Raw genomic sequence first — 15,928 nt, forward strand, 5'->3', positions numbered from 1 at the left:
TTCGGGTATACACCGGATTTCCTTGATGTCCAATTATGATACAGCTTCGAAAAGAAAAAGCTCCTTCTCTTGAGACTTGCCTTAATAGTTTTAAATCTATTCAGTAATTATGTTTCGGTTTCCTTATGAGGAGAATATGTCTATTTGAGTCTGGAGTTGTAAAGTTTTGATAAATTTAAATAATTTTCGTTGGAAAAAAACGTTATATAGTACATGGATTAATTCAACTGTTAATTTTTCGGGGAATTGATATCTTAGTTCTTTACAATTATTCCTAGTTTGTGCTGAAGCTGTTTTTTATTGTTTTTCCGCATCTGATCCTCCTTTATAGTTATCTTCTTTCTGAAACAAATACAAAAAAGAAAAACGAAAAACTCGTCCGTGGAGTCATATGCCGTAGAAATTTCTTGTCTTTGTAGTTGATTGTCCATTGAGTTTATTTTTGTTTGAGTCCAGTAGGTTTTTTTTATAATCTTATGAAAATTGTCAATCCAATTCAAACTGTGTATTCTAGTTTACTAAAAAACAGACAGAGTAGTTCGTTTCCTGTTACAAGATTTTGATTTCTGTTTTTTACTGTTAGTAGTTTAGTATTTTCATTTTTCTGAAAGGTAAAGTTGCGTTCTGTCAAATTTTGTTTTTAAGATCTAATGAGTCACATTACTTAGGTTGACTTGAGTCAGTTTTTGAGTTTTGAGTCAGCTTTTGTATTTTTAATATTATCGATTTCTTGCCATTTTACCATATTTTGAGTATAAATGGTCGGATGAGCGGAAGAACGTAGTGTGTGGTTTTTGTTTCAAGAGACGTCGTATCTCGCTCAGAATCTATTGGAACCGTGAGCGAGATACGACGTCTCTTGGTACAAAGATCAGACACTACGTTCTTCTGCTCACCCCGCGAAGTTGGGGAAACCTTTTTCTTAATAATAAAAGGATCTTCATATTGGTCATACAGTTTGCCTGCCTTTTCATCTGCTTTGTTTGACAGTTTGGTTACCCTTTTTAAGAACCTGTCTCCTTTATTAAATTCGACTCGTCTTCTTAAATTGTAATTCAAAGCTTGTCTTTCATTTGATTGGTCTAAATTTTTCTGAACCTTCTCTTTTATAATTTGCAACCTTCTCAGTCTATCTTTACATTTATCAACGCTTTGAAACTCTATTTCGCTATCATTTACAATATTTTTTCTGAGTGACTGAATTGGTTCTAACTCACGACCGAAATTTAAAAAAGCTTAGGTAAATTGAGTTGACGAGTTTTTATTAGTATTTATCTTGAACTGCAAATCGCCTATATGTTCGCCCCAGGTAGAGTGATCGTTATCGATGTAAGTCTTAATTATTTGCTTGATTGTTCTATTATAACGTTCTGTCCGATTTACCTGAGGGTAGTATTTTCGCGTTTTAGTGTGCCTAATACCGAATTTTTCGGTTAAGTCTCTTAATATTTTATTTACAAATTCTGTGCCGTTATCGGCGTGGATAATCCTAGGTGTTCTCCAACGCGAAATTACAGGTCTGTGAAATTCTGACTCTATTGTAACCCTGTTAGTTTGTTTAATTGAAAAAATTACGATCCATTTTGTAAAAAGGTCTACGAACAAAAAAAGTATTGGTTTTTTTTTTAGAATTTTGGTAGCGGACCGATGATATCAGCTGCTACCATGGTCCATGGTTCTTCGATCACACTGTTTCACATGAGTCCTGTCTTACTTTGGTTAATTGTTTTTATTCTTTGACAAGCCTGACCATTTTTTACGTATTTGATTACGTCCGAATATACCCCTGGCCAGAAGTAATGTTCGGAAACTTTCGCGTAAGTTTTCACTGAGCCTAAATGTCCTGCTTGGGTTTAGTCGCGATTTCCCCTAGAAACTTGATCTCTAAGTCTTTTGGGTACAACTAGTTTCCAAGGGTTCGAGTCTGGTGATAGTAGATTTGAGTGGGTCAGTTCTGTGAAAATAGAGTTGTGAATCTCTGATTCGCCATTTTTCATATTTTTCGGGTGTTTTTCTAACTTGCCTGATTTTGGTAGTGTACCAGTCACCTGTTTTGTCGCCTACGTATGCTTTCGGTTTTTCTACGCTACAGGCTAATGCAAATGCTATGTTTTTTGCTGATTCTGCTGATCTCGAAAGAGCATCAGACGAAATTGGAACTACCCTTACGATATATGATTTCGTAGTCTTATTCTAATAACTCTAATGCCGATCCGGCTAATCGGCCAGTACGGTTTTTTAGGCTATGAAGCCACTATAATGCTAAGTGGTCCGTATATACTTTGAAGCTGTAACCTTCGAGATATGGCTTGGATTTCCTAATGACCCAAACCACGGCTAGGAAATCTTTTTCTGATGCCGACTACCGAGATTTTGCGCCGTTTAAACTTCTACTTGCCTAAGCGATTACGTAATTTACGCCGTCGATTGTTTGGGTAAGTACGGCTCCCAACCCTGCGTTACTCGCGTCAGTTTGAAGTTGGAAGGGTTGTGTGAAATCGGAACATGTTAAAATTCGTGCTAGCGTTATAAGATCTTTAATTTTCTGGAGAGCATGATCTTGTTCCAATCCTCAATCCCATTGTTTATCTCTGTTAAGTAATCTGTTTATCAGTTCTATTATTTCGGCAAAGTGTAGGATGAATTTTCTATATCAACTTGCCATCCCTATTCTGCGCAGACCAAATGGCATCATTTTAAATTGACACGTGCCCTTTCCAGGGACGACGAATGCTGTGATTGATTTTGAACTTTCTTCTAAAGGAATTTGTAAATATGCTAGTTTTAAATCGATTTTCGAAATGAATTTTGCTGATCTTTAAGTGTCCAATATTTCGGTCATAAGTGGGATTGGGCAGAGCTCTTTTTTTGTAATATTATTAACCTTTCTAAAATCCAAACATCACTACAGAATTTGACCAATCGGAACAAGAGGGTTCCATTATGTCCTCTTCTAATAATTTGTCTACTGCTTCGTAAATTATTTCCTTCATTTTAGGGCTTACGTAGTAATTCGCTGTTTAATTGGGTCGTGGCCCTGGACATCTATTTTATGTTCCGTTAAATTAGTTGCTCTACGTTCTTTTCCCGAATGAATTTTCATTTTATTTTAGAAAAGCTTTTCTAATTGGGATTATTGGATTTCGTTAAGCTCAACAATACCTTCGCAAATTTCTAATCAAAAATTATCTTATTCGTTTCTTTTCCCTAATCTATCTGAAATATTATTTAGCTTGCTCGCTTTATTTTTAAAATAAACCCATTGATTTCTGTTATTAATTTCCGATGTCATTCTCTTTTTGAGATTCGATTTTTTATTTTTTTCTGAACAGTACCTTTGTTATTTTTCGACAGATTACAATCTCTATCTTTTTTATTCGCTTTCGTATTTGTGATTGAAACACATTTTTCCTAAATTTATTTTTTTTCAACCTTTTTCCTAATTTTTGGCTTACCTAAATTAAATTATTCGTGTGTGCTGGAGTCGTCGCTAGTGTCTAGGGTGAGGATGCTCGCTATGGGTTGGAATTTTTTACTCGTGGGGACGCTTTTCAGGCTAGGGATATCTAGGGATATCATTGTTAAGTTCTCTAGAACTTTTCGGGTTAATACCACCTCTGAATTTCGGTTTATTATTATTATTTTCTTCATTTTCCGACAATATTTTATCCCTAATATTCGTCCTTTTATTATCCTTATGTTCTTTTCCTATAAGGTCAGGTTATTTTAGGTTTTAACCTCGGTTATTGGAATGGGTAGTGCGTTTGGATAAGCTTCCATAGGATAGCGGGCGGGGGGAATCCCTGATAACCACCAGGTTTTTAAGTCATAGCTTAGGGTTATCATCCGTGGGGTTTTTACCATATCTGTACCTAAAACACTTACGGATTTTAATTTTGGGACTAACCTGAACATTAGGTGTTTCGCTTTATTCACGATTTTAATTAGAATTACTACTTGTCAAATTTTAGCGGTTGTTTCGCCGTTCGCGACCATGAATTTCCGCGAGACGGGTTTAAGAAGTGAAAATGTTGAATTCTGGATTTTTTTCAGCAATTCCTTTGCCAGCGTAAGAATGTGTGCAACAGTATCGACTAAAATTCGAAATAAAATACCTTCGAATTTTGTCATTAGATAAAGGCGTGTTTCCGTTATTTCATCTTTATCCGAAATTAAAAATTCTGGCGTTTCGGTATTAGTTGATAATATTTTTGGTTCTAATACCCGCCCCTCCAGTTTCTCTGGTTGTATGCTTAATATGGGCATTCTCTTTTAAAATGTCCTGTTAAGCCACAATGACAACAATTTAAATTTGGTATGTCCTCATTAGTTTCTGTATTTGAGTCTTCTTTTTTGTCACAGTTAGGACTTGTTTTGTCTTGAGAGTCTCTGTTAGCACCGTTACCCGGTTTTCCATTTTTACTTTCAAAGTCTGATTTTTGTTCGTTAATATTATTCCCTGAATTATTTTCCAGTTCTTTCTACAAGAAATTCAATAATTGGGTTACTTTGACCCTGATTTGAGACTAACGTAATTTGGTTAAACATTGGTAACATCTGGTAGTAGGGGTTGCATTGGTATCTGGGTCTATTAATTGAGAATCTAGGTTGGAAGTTTGATTGAAATCTAGGTTAAGAATTTGATTGGAAACCAGGAAGGAATCTAGGTCTGAAATTAGGTCTAGAATGTTGTTGGCATTGGTTTGGGAAAGGTAGGAATGGAAATCCAAATGGTAAAAATTGGAAATCGATTTTTTCCATGGTTTTTTACCCTGATTATTTTGGTTTTAGTTATCCTTTTGACTATTTTTATTTTCCCTTAAATCTTTATTATTCTGCGAACTATCTTTAACCTCGTTACTATTGTTACGCTTCTGTTCCTTTTTGTCGATTTTAGGTTCAGTAATTTGTAAAACTTGCCCTTGAATTTTGGATTTGGCTACCTCAGTTTTCTATACTTTACCTAAATCTTCTAGTTGCTCAAAGGTTTCGAAGTCGTTACGTTTAATGTACTTTTTATATTCTATTCTTAGGTTCTCGTACTTTCTGCGCAATCCAATTCCAGGCTTTTTCTAGGGTAAAGTTTCGTAAAAAGTTTTCGAATTTCCGTTAAATATGAGTGGATGTCTTGTTTTCCTTTTTGGTTACAGAATTTTATTTTTGGTTAATTTTCTTCTTTTGCATCTTTTGCTTCTTTTGCATCTTTAATTAATAGTGCATCCAAATTTTTTAGTATGTCGTGATCATTTATTTTATAAACCTTTTTGAATCTTTTTAATTCTTCTCGAAATGCGCTGGAATATCGTCTTTATTATTACGAAATTTAATCGGCAAATTGTTCATGGTTTTATTGTTTTCTAAGCTATCAACCAGCCTTTCTTGCACATGATCATTGAGTTTTCTTTTGTGTCTCTATCCCGTGATACTGACGAACGACCTGTCATTCTGACCTGTCATTTTCGGTTTTTAATTCATAACTAGATGAAAATTTTTCGAAAAAATTGTTTCATTTTTGTAGGAACCTCGTATAATCGTTAATTATGCATTCTTCTTCAACATAAAGGTTCATAAGTATCTGATAAAAAATCTAAATCTTTTTGGTTTGTTCTTCTAAAACGAAAGCAAAAAGCTATACATTGCACGCCGATCACCACCGGCCTGGATTATATTCTAAAATTATAAAAAATATATACTAAGGTATTTTGTTCCATAGACGTGCTCCTCTAACTATGAAGGATCTTTGCAAGTTAATGGTTGTATGTAATGCCAACTCTTTTACAAAACTAACAGTAGAAGTTGTTCTCTTTTATAAGTTACGGTTATTCCAGATCTAGAAAACGATATCATCTAAAAAATCCTCTTCTGATAATCCTATAGATTGAAACGTAATACCACTAACGCCAGGACATTTTTCAAAATCTTCAAGCTGGCAATCTTCGCTTAGGAGAGAACCCATCACTTTCGGTAACACTTTATCACGAATATCTTCAATATTAGATCTATATTCTGTTGAATTCTTAACTGCAAGAAAGAAAAGGTCTATTTTAAAAGGTGCATCTAACCCCACTTTGGTCGTAAATGGCATAGTTCTGTCTTTTCAATTCTGACGTTTTGATTTTTCTGCCAAAATACGGATCTTATTTTACTAATACTTTACGTTAAATATCTTTTTACATTCTTAACTTTCTCACCATTTTCATCAACTGAAATTACAGCATTCTTGTTTGGGTTTTGTATTCTACAATGTGAGTCATCGCTTAATTATAATCCATATAAAATTGCTAAAAAGCTACTACAAGCTGATTGAAACTTAGATACCCACTCATCACAAGAAGAGCACTTCTCCTTTCGCAATGATACACTATCAACTGCACATAAAAATGTGGTTAAAATTTGTCTACTGTGCAATGCGCTATTTCATTCTCACGCATCTCTGAAACCAACTTTGGTTCGTCGTTAATGGAAACTACTGGATACGCAGACACCGCAATTCTAGCAACAATTCAACCAGAGGACAAAACTTACAGGATATCTCCTTTACATAAAACTGAATCTAACGAAAAAATTAAAATCAAAGGTGTTTTGGAGAAAATCGACCTAAAGTTTTTTTTTTGAAAATCGCCAACATTTTGTTAATTAATACCATTTTTCAATTTCTTTAAGAGCATGTGATACATAGAAAATGGTCGATTTTACCAGTTTTAGATTCCTCAGACTTGTTTTCTAGAATAATAAATATTTTGTCTTAAAAATTTGGGAAATGATAGCGAACATGCTAACGGACGTCCTAATACACTTTTTGTGTTTTTTTTATCAAAAAATTTTTGATATTGATAACAACGTGCGTATATATTTCAAGGTTATGTGTGTTACAATTCATCCGAGCGTTACTTCCAAACTACACAATATTTTTAGCCGAAAACTTTGGACTTACAAATAAACATAGTAACTAATCTGCCGGAACTAACCTTGTTTACAGGCAATAAAAAAAGTTTATTTCATAAATAATTTCCAGATTATCGGAAAGGCAGAGATGAAAAACGACGTAACCTCAAAATAATGCATATGCATAAAATTTTTATTTAGCACAATAAATTTTTTTTGTTATTATCTCTCAAAAAAGAGTCCGGGGAGGTCCGTTATGATATTTTAGAGCATCTACGAATTTAGTTTTTAAAAATTTTCATTTTTGTGGAAAAAAGCCGGGGAAACTGTAAGTATCACATGCACTTAAGTGGTAGAATATAGTGTTCCCAAGATACACAATTTTGAAGAAAAAAAATTCGTTAATTTTTCTACAATTCACGTAAAGTTTCAAGTATCCATAAGTTCGAAAACATTTTTTGTTGTTGCTAAAACAAAAAATGTGTATCTCATATTTTACCTTAAAAAACAATCTATTTCAGTCCCAAACGATTTCGTGGCATGAGCATCTGCACAGTGTCCAATTTCACATGGAATCAGTGTAATAAAATTACCAAAATTAGTAATAAATTAATAATTAATAAATCGATGAAATAAGAATTCTTTTTCTCAATTCTATTATAAATCAGAATTACTATTAAAATTGATACCTGTAAATTATGTATCTTCCGAATTTCTGATTCTTCCACTCCTAGACTCTGTAACCATTTCTCTTCGGTTTCAGCTTCTTCATCAAACTTCTTCTTTTGATGTGGAAGAGTGGTAACATTATAAGCAAAAAACTCCACTTTTCCAACAGTCGAGTCGGAGATTTCATGGCCTAACTGGCTATTATTCCGTAATGGCATTGTATACTCGATTCCTGTAAAATACATCGTCGTTAAAAAAGAAGTATCAGAAAGGCCTGTGGGTCCAGAATCAAGAAAATGATTTTTATTTTCGAAAACAAAAACTTAAATTTTGCCCGTAATTTTTCAACTGAAACAAAATCTCTTAGCACAAGAACCATTAGAATTAAACGATCGATAGTTTAAATATAATAGTTCTTTTTTCAAATCAAGAACAATTCTAATTAATAAATGTTCGTTTAATTTCAACGGTTTTATTTAATTACTTTGAAAATTAATCAACCTCATAAAATAATATCTACTCCATAGTCTACCACATGACTTCGAACTCCCAATTTTCCCAGTCGATTTTTGAACCAGGAGTTTAACCAACAGGAGATATTTGAAGATGAATTTTTTGTACATTTGTTGGGGTCAGAATGACAAAATTAGTTTGTTTAAATTAGTTTGTTTAAATATCGAATAGGGGTCAATTAATTCATTCTCTTATAAAAAATTAGCGATGTATAACGATACGAGATGCTCGGTTAGCTCGCTCAATTACAGTCCTTCGAAAAGCAATCTCATAAGTACAATTTGTCACCTCTCTTTCGCTTTAATCATCTCATCTCATTCCTGGTCCGAATTATCGATAGAAACTCTACTCGTTTGAGATAGTTCCACGGGCTAATCACGATCGTGCATCCCTCAATATCGGCACGCGTGAGATCATGTTTATGGAGAAGAGTTTGCATATCAATTCGTCCATTCCACGATTATACATCCCACGCTGTCAAAGCGGGCGCGAAATTCAGGTAAGGAAACACGAGATGATTGGCCAAGGAGAGTTCCTACACAAATTCGCGGAGCAGGCGGTCAAGACCCTTGGCCAGAAATTTAACAGCAGTTTCCGGGTGCTAGGGCGGTATCATTTCCACCTTAGTACACTGGAACCGCATTTTGCGTAGAGAAGTTTCCATCGATAGGCACAGAGCGTGTCTTACACAGACTTAGTGCCTAGAACATATAATATCAGGAGTCTTACTCACACGGGAACGACATATCTCTACAGACAAAATGCCATCCTAAGAGTGCTTCAATACCACCATCGTCGCTTTTACGGTGTTGGCCGCGACCCTGTCCTGTCCAAAACGAGAAGTGCCAAACTTTGTGGAACTACGATCTTCGAATTGGAGTCTCGATTGCATACTCGAGGTCTGGTATCATTCTCTGGGACATCGAATTCTCAATCAAGACATTAAAAGGGGAATGCCGAGACCGCACTCAAAATATTAAATTTAAATAATACTCTTTGCGAACGATGCTCTCGGAAGTACAAGAATATCACTGGTTCGTAATCTTAAAGCCGTATTCGCGTACAAAAGCATGCTTAGTTAGTGTCCTTTTCAGAAATGGCGGTTGCTCACAATAAGACTATGCGATGATTTTTCAAATTGTAAAAAAAATTATTTATCACGTTCATGAGAAGCGGCCATAGGTCTGATTTACAGTGATTCCACTGGAAGCCGCTGTAATTTTTATAGATAGCAGATGCTTTTAGTGGGACCCTGCGGAGGTTGTTTAACCGGTATTTAGTTATATAATTAAAAATTGATCATTAGGACAACCGAGGTATTTCTCCGGGAGCGGGTGCTAATAGGTTCGTCCACTCAGTGCCGCCACCTACAAAAACTCACTAAAAATGATTATAATGAGACGAACGATTAGTGGGGATGTTTTTGCTTTTTTTTTGCTTTCTGGTGACATATACTATGTGTCTCAAAAAACTACCCCTAAGTCTTACACAACTATCCCTCGTGATCAAAAACGTTTTAAAAGTGGGAAAAACACCTTCAAAAATTTACGTTACCCAAAAACTACCCCTAATTCATACATAACTAGCCCTCTTGACCAAAAACGTTTTTTAAAAGTTAGAAGACCACCTTGAATAATGTAAAAATTATTTAGAACTCCACATTAATTACATGAAACTTGAAAATTTCCCTCTCATTGTAATTTCCCTTAAAACTACCCTTCAACGTGAAAGTTTGCAGCACAACACATGTGTATGAAAAAAGCATTGAGAATAATGAAACATAGAAAACATTGTTAGTTAATACTTTTTTGCTCTTTTTTGCTCTCCGATTATATATAATACGTTCCCAAGAAACTGCCTCTAGGTCATACATACCTAACCCTCGTGACCAAAATCGTTTTAAAAGTTGGAAGACCACCTTCAACAATGTGAAAATTATTTAGAACTAATGTATTACTTAGGAGTAATTTTTGGAGAACGTATTATACATAATCAAAGAGCAAAAAAGAGAAAAATAATATCAACTAACAGTGTTTTCTAAGTTGTATTAGTTTTTATGCTTTTTTCATACACATATACGTTCCGCTGCATACGTTCACTTGGAAGGCTAGTTTTTGGGGAAAACTATAATTAGAGGAAAATATTGAAGTGTAGAGTAATTAATTTGAAGTTCGAAATCATTTTCACATTGTTCAAGGTGGTCTTCGAACTTTTAAATTGTTTTTGGTCACGAGGGGTAGGTATGTATGACTGACGGGTAGTTTTTGGGGAACGTATTATATATCTTCGGAGAATAAAAAAGTATCAACTACCTGTATTTTTTAAGTTGTATCATTTTTATACCTTTTTCATATATATATATATATATATATATATATATATATATGCGTGTGTGTCTGTTCTGCTGCATACGTTCACGCGAAAGGGTAGTTTTTTAGGGAAATTATAACTAGGGGAAAATTTGTAGATTGATGTGATTAATTCGGATTTCCAAATAAATGTTACATTGTTCAAGGTGGTTTCTGACTAAAAATATTTTTAATCACGAGGCGTAGGTTTTTAGGACTTAGAGTTAGTTTTTGGGGTAAGTATTATGTATAAATAGAGGGCAAAAAAATATCAACTAACAATGTTTTCTAAGTTTTAATACTTATTTTTTTTCTTTTTTCGTACACATATACGTTCCGCTGCATAAGTTCACGTGGAAGGGTAGTTTTTGGGGAAATTATAATGAGAAGGAAATTTTCAAGTGTCATGTAATTAGTTTGGAGTTCTAAATCATTCCTACATTGTTCAAGGTGGTCTTCTAACCTTAAAAACGTTTTTGGTCACGAGGGGTAGGTATATATGATATAGGGGTAGTTTTTGAGCAACGCATTATATATCATCGGAGAGCAGTGTTTTCTAAGTTTTATTATTTTCAATGCTTTTTTCATGCATATATATGTTCTGCTGCAAACCTTCACGTGGAAGGGTAGTTTTTGGGGAAAACTATAATGAGAGGAAAATCTTTAAGTTTCAAGTAATTTATTTGGAGCCCTAAATCATATTTATATTGTTGAAGGTGCTCTTCCCACTTTTAAAACGTTTTTGACCACGAGGGGTAGGTGTGTAAGGCTTAGGGTCAGAATGTATTCGCGTACACATAGCCATATGCGAAGAAAATCGGCTAGTTATTTTCACACTTCGCACGTAGCTGTTTCAAAAAAATAGTATGCAAAACTAGTGCGCGTATATGATTCATGACTCGTGCGATTGGCACACATTTACGCAGTTCATTCAACAGCAGTTTTATTTAGATAGCGTTGATGTAAACAAGAATCACGCAGCAATAGAGAAAAACAGTTCGTAAAATAATTCCAGATTTTTAGGTTCAGCATATAAATGTGGTACAAAACTTAGAAGTATTAGCAAATTATCTCATTAAAGAACTAAAATCATAAATTTGCATGAAAAACAATTTGGGGGACCCCTTCAAAAGCAGGGTCCCGGGTTATAGCCCTTACATCCGCCCCCTTAATCCAGCCATAAGGAAGTTTTTCTTCTTTGCTTTCTTAATTCGGGCATTCAGGAGTGAATATTAGGAATAAATAAGATTTGATGCATCTTGCTCAGCCCTTATATTGAAGTCAAGTCCGAGTGTTTCAGCACCTTTCTCCGCTGCTATGTACAGAAACGCTCCTTTGCCCACTTCTTTGTGTTTTCTAAAAATTGAAAACAGAGGGTCCCGTCCATTTGCAACTATGTGCAAATGAATAGAGTACGACTGCGAAAGCAAGCATGTTCGTTGTGGATACTTTGTTCCTCGCTGACACCTCGGAAGACCAAATCTGCCGGATCAGATTCTGTATCTGCTTCGGAGAGTATCCTTTATAGAACTTACACCTGAAGGCGGCTCTATGCCGCAGCCAGGTATTTATAGGTCTCTACAGCGCCAATTTGCTAACCCAAACTCCATTTCAATATATTGAGAGTCTTCCTCGAAAATCCATAGAGCTAGGTGTAGTTGATCTTTATTTTTAGCATAGATCTTAAAATCATCCATGTAAAATACATGAGTGACCTTACGCTTTCTATTTCCAGGCTTGCGGCAAAAGTACCATTTGAAATGGCGAAATGCGAGAGATAGTGGAAATAATGTGAGGCAAAAGTGAAGTGGGTTTATTACTTCGTCCTGAAAGACACCTCTCTGAAAGGTGACGTTGTTAGTTGTTAAACGATGTTTTCCAGATGAGATAGTAGTCTATGGGAGTTTGAATCAAAAGCTTTTCGGGAATCAATCCACGCCATCGATAGGTCGCGATGGTAGAATGCAGCATCTCGGCAGATACATTTCTTTCTTTGAGCCGCGTTGTTCGTACATTTCTTGCCAAACAGTCCAATTGTCTGAAAACTCCGATCATTCACGATAGCTGGAAAGATCTTATACAGTGTACTCAGACAAGTGATTAGCCTATAATTCTTCGGGTCAGCCAAGTTGCCCATCTCTGGCAGGAGTACTGTGCGCCCTTGTGACAGCTACTCCGGAATGGTCTCTTTTCACTCTAGATATGAAGTTAAAATGCGGGTCAGATGCCGTTGGGTTGAAGGAAACTTCACGAGAAGGACTTGATACCATCTGGTCCCGGAGCGAAATAGTTTTTTATACCACTTAATACTTTTTTCACTTCCTCAGTAGTGATGGGTGGGCATTCTTCCTCACGTATTATAAGGTCATTGCACAGTTCCTTGAATTATGTTCTTTAAGTCTTCTTTTAGTGAATGACGAACTTCGGAAACTTCGTCCTGATGCATCACTCTTCCTCTATTGGAAGCCGGCTCGCGGTTGATCTCAGTCTGGTCTTTCTTTTTCTGTTTGCGATTGAGTAGACCTTGAATGTCAGAAAGATTAGCAATAGAATATCCAGAAAAAACGTGGGGACAAGTGCTGCACAGATCCGTTGACAGTGATGGCGGTGGTGACGGAGATCTTCATAGTTTTCACCCGAGATCGCGGAATTAAGAAATTAAATTTTTGTTTTAATAATGAAAACAGCCCTAAATTCTTAAAATTGAAATTATACATATATACAATAGAGTAACGAAATAATAAAATACATAAAATAAAATTGAATGAAACCAAAACCTTGTCAAATATTCACAATTAAATTAATAAACTAGAATTCGTCAACTGAATTGTTATCTATAATGAATACAGTTGACTGTAGGTTAAAGCTGTCAAATAAAATTATCTGATTTTTCTTGTAAGTGATTAAAATAAATACATATGAAACTCAATATATACGCTCTAAATGACGATTCTGATAAGACCACAGTTTGTTAGAAATTACCTGTTATGGTAAAATAAGTCATGACGTTAAGAGTTCCAGCTCAAACGACCCTATTTACATTTCCAATAATTAAGAAGTTTATTTGAAAATGTAGTAATAAGATTTTAAGTTATAGTAAAGATTACTTAGCTTGAAAATTTAAAAGGCATGAAATTTTAGTGAGTTGGGTTTTAAAAATGGAAAGATCTCCGGGTGACATTCAGTTGTGGGGGCAATACAAAATAAGTTTGTATAGTACAGTTATAAGTATTAAACTTATTATAATTTTATTTCCTGATTATGGTTTTTATCATAAAAACATATGCTCATTAAAAAAATGCTAGATGTGCAATACGTAAATAAATAAACGGATTCTCCTTAAATAAAAAGTAGCCAGGTACAAATGATCAGGTCACATTTTTAAATATTTACATCATTATTCTTTCATACCGCGTAAATTTGAAAAAATTAGCGCAGAAGGTTTTATAAAATGATTTACGTACTATCAAACCCACCTGTGTAGTGCCAATGTCAAAGAGAAAACTTCTGACAAAAATGTTATTTAATTCTGAAAAGAAAAACATCATAAATACGTTAACTAATTAGTAAGTTACGTCTATCTTGTGATGAAAATTGTAAAAATCGCATGTTTGAATAAATTCAGACAAAGTCAGACAAAGTAGTTTACCGCTACATAATGTTGGCGAATACTGAAAGCATCTTAAATTTGTCAAATTGTGGAGAAAAAAAAATTAATTTCAATGCAGGCACATTTTCCAATTTTTTTACAAAGCAGACACAACCGTCTCTATGTGGTGCTTTCTGTGTGGTTAGGTTGTAACTTTGGTAGCCATTTAGGGTTAAGTCTTTATTATCGACAATTCTTCAAACATTATGTGAAATTTAGTTTTTTATTACAAAATAGATGTAACTAACTAATTAGGTGTAGTTCATCTCTCAATAATCTTGGTAGGTTATTAAATTACTATTTTACCATCAAATAAATTTTGATTTAGTTTCTTTTTGGTCCAACTAATTTTGGTTACATTTTTTTCTAATTATGTATACACTGCAGTCCCGCTCGCTATATAAAACGTCCCAGGGGTTCTCTAAATGTCCTTCGTACAATCTCAACTCTCCAAACCATACAAAATCAGGGCCGTATGAACTACTTCTCTTGAAGCTTCGTCTTGAGAAATATATTGAAAAGCTTTAAAAACTTTCTCTCTAAATTTTGAGAAATCTAGAAGTTGTCTTATATTTTCTCAAATTTAAAATTACTCAAAAAAAATTTTTTTTAACTTCTAAATATTTTAATAGAAAATCAATTTTCCTCGTTTTAAACAAAAGCTTACTTTTTAGGCATTAACCCGGATACCAGATCGCTTCTGTCTCTGATTTACTGAAACCATTCTAAGACAGCAGCATCCAAATCCTTATTATCACTTGTTCTTGACGATTTCTTTTTCACATATTCATAACATTCAACGTTTTTTTAAAGAGATTTTCGAGCTGTCACAGAATTGCAGATGCTCTCAGAGATAACATATTTCTTTAAAATAGACTGTAGTGTTTTCAGCACTATTTTTTGATGGCTGGTTTACCCCCCAAATATGGAAACAGGTTGAAATATTATTTTGATTTATTTATTCAGTAATTTTTTTTTCGACCTAAGGTTGATAAAAATGAATTGCAATATAAGATACAAATATGAAAAAAAAGTAATCATGTGCAGACAGATTAAGCAGCAGAATAGAAAGAAGTAACTTACAAAAATGGTGTAATAGTGAAATTATTTAAGGGTAGTAAGACAGTCACGTCTCCAGAATGAATGCTCTTATTTGTAGAATCTGATGGGCGTAAAATGCTACTTTGCGCAGCTCGTGTGGAGAATTAGACAGGATATATATGGGGCAGTCTAGCAGGGTCATAGGTGAATTTATATTCTCAAAACGTATACAATCCCTGATGGAGCTCAGAAGTCTAAATTGAAAAATAATAGAAGTTATATAAAAGGGTAATCTAAGATGCAGATATGATTGAAAGTCCGGATAGAGTTAGGGATGTTGGAAGACTTAGAGACTACTTGAATGTAGAGATCTTTCAAAGTCGGAACGCCAGTGATAATCAGAAAAAGTTATTTAGAAAAACATCCATATTTTCAACGAGTGACGCAGAATCCAAGTCAAGCCACATTTGCTCCGAGTTACTTAAAGCAAACATATTTTTGAGGTGGAGACCCAGTTATACTGTAGGTTACAATCAGGTTTTAAGGCTATTGCCTTCAATTTAAGGAAAAATCTTTTAGGATACTTAGCATCAGGTATACCCAGCAACCACGACAACCATCTTAGCGCTGACTTGAATATATTATAAGCTAACTGTAATCTACCTATCTCTAAGCGGAGGTCAAAATTCTGCATATATGTTGGTAAGCTTAGTATTTTCTTAAAGAAAGAGGACTGTAATTTATCGACTTAATCAAAGTACCCAGACTTCTATTCCGTAAAAAAGAATACTGAGCTTGAGGCTACGAAAAAGGGTAGCTTAGT

At 34.5% G+C, this 15,928-nt stretch overlaps 1 protein-coding gene across 4 annotated transcripts in view; it reads right to left on the reverse strand.

Moving 5' to 3' along the window:
* The window catches only part of LOC117182072 (protein downstream neighbor of son homolog), a 240,330-nt gene that overhangs the window by 111,306 nt on the left and 113,096 nt on the right, over positions 1-15,928 (reverse strand). For all 4 annotated transcript variants that reach the window (XR_004468261.1, XM_033375098.1, XM_033375099.1 and 1 more), the window contains one exon: positions 7,575-7,786. Coding sequence is in view for 3 of the 4 variants with exons in the window: in XM_033375098.1 (XP_033230989.1) it covers positions 7,575-7,786 (212 nt within the window). In the remaining variant the exon portion in view is untranslated. The remainder of the gene's footprint in view (positions 1-7,574; positions 7,787-15,928) is intronic.

This window comes from Belonocnema kinseyi, chromosome 10 (assembly GCF_010883055.1).
Source record: "Belonocnema kinseyi isolate 2016_QV_RU_SX_M_011 chromosome 10, B_treatae_v1, whole genome shotgun sequence".
NCBI lineage: Eukaryota > Metazoa > Arthropoda > Insecta > Hymenoptera > Cynipidae > Belonocnema > Belonocnema kinseyi.